The sequence below is a fragment of the Austrofundulus limnaeus genome, unplaced genomic scaffold (genome assembly GCF_001266775.1).
Source record: "Austrofundulus limnaeus strain Quisiro unplaced genomic scaffold, Austrofundulus_limnaeus-1.0 Scaffold358, whole genome shotgun sequence".
Taxonomy (NCBI): Eukaryota; Metazoa; Chordata; class Actinopteri; order Cyprinodontiformes; family Rivulidae; genus Austrofundulus; species Austrofundulus limnaeus.
This window is the reverse complement of record NW_013952760.1, coordinates 393,659-395,019: the sequence shown is the minus strand read 5'-3', so window position 1 is coordinate 395,019 and position 1,361 is coordinate 393,659. Positions and strand designations below refer to the sequence as shown.

The following is a 1,361-nucleotide window of genomic DNA, read 5'->3' as shown; positions in this document are numbered from 1 at the left end:
GGGCCTCCCTTCTGAAGCTGCTGCCCCCGCGACCCGACCCCGGATAGGCGGAAGAAAATGGATGGATGGATGGAATTGAATCATGAAGACATAACTTCACAACAGACCTGATCAGTTTCACGGTTCTGCTGCCTGTTTACATTCACTGAGGAGGTCTGGGTCTGGACCTGGTTCTGAATCTGGATCAGGTGTAATTAGTTTCACAGCAGATAAACTTGGTTTAAACTCGGTTTTGAGGCACTTTTCTGTCTGTTTACGTTTCATAACGTTTCCCAGGCAGCAGTTAGCTTTATGCTAACAGGCGGATCGGTTTTCTCGGACCCGGCAGCGAACCGGTACATGTCCCAGCTCCTCTCCCCGGTTCTGACAGAACATTTTAACCCAGGCTTACCTTCCAGTGTCAGGCTGTCCAGCTCTTTTGGCTGCTTGACCGCGTTAGCTGCGTCTTCCTCGGGCATCTCCACGTCCTGCGGCTCCGGGGCCTCGCCTTTCGTTTCCTTCGGTTCTTTGGACTTGGAGTCCCGGTCCCGGCCGCCGGCCTTGTCCCGCCGCTTGGCCGCTGTCTCCTTCATGCTGTGGGGGAACAAACTGTGGGGTTTAAACGGGTTTGATGAGCGGAGCCGCCGAACTTTGTCCGCACAATGACTGGACAGAAATCCACAGGCTGAAGCAACTGAAGGAAGTTAGAGCGCATGCGCAGAAAAAGTCGATCACCGAGGGAAAGAGGAGAGCGCATGCGCAKAAAGTCGATAACAGATAAATCGATTTTGCACTTGTCATAATGGTTACTGTACTATWTCAAATATTTTTATATTTCAGAACTTTCAGAAAAAAGACAGGCAGAACCATCAGAACCTAAATCTGAGCCCAGAACACATTAATAAGAAAAAGAGAACAAATTATTTTTAAATCAACATTTTTAGCAGCTTTTAATTTGCTTTAATCAAATAATGACAGCTTTTATTTGTATAAAACATTATGTGTAGATTTACAGATTATTATATCGTTCAGTCTGTGTTCTTGTGGCAATGAATGTACAAATATTTATCTTGATTTGCTTGTATTTATGTTTGCTGAAGTTTTAAAAAGTAAAAATTGTCAGAATCAAGTTTGACATGTTAATAATCCCTCTGTGCTGCAGCTGAAATTTAGAGCATAAAGAAGTTGTTTGTCAGAGAGAAGATTTAGTTGAAACATGTCAGGTTAAGTTTTAAATAAATAATAAAATGTGTTTTATGTGTTATACCCTGAATAAAACCTTCTCAGYTGAAATGATAAAAGTTAATTTCTGTTTTGTTTTGTTTCTGTCCTCCCTGGTGCTGCTTGGTCTCCTGAGGTGTGGCTCTTGGTTCCTGTGGGTG

The 1,361-nt window shown here is 43.5% G+C and overlaps 2 protein-coding genes across 2 annotated transcripts in view; one reads left to right on the top strand and one right to left on the bottom strand.

Moving 5' to 3' along the window:
* Positions 1-893, bottom strand: part of psmd3 (proteasome 26S subunit, non-ATPase 3) — an 11,523-nt gene extending 10,630 nt beyond the window's left edge. The window contains exon 1 of the mRNA XM_014023162.1: positions 392-893. Within this exon, the coding sequence (XP_013878616.1) occupies positions 392-572 (181 nt within the window). The 5' untranslated portion in view covers positions 573-893. The remainder of the gene's footprint in view (positions 1-391) is intronic.
* Positions 1-1,361, top strand: part of LOC106528087 (serine/threonine-protein kinase WNK4) — a 41,594-nt gene that overhangs the window by 10,422 nt on the left and 29,811 nt on the right. The window lies entirely within an intron of this gene.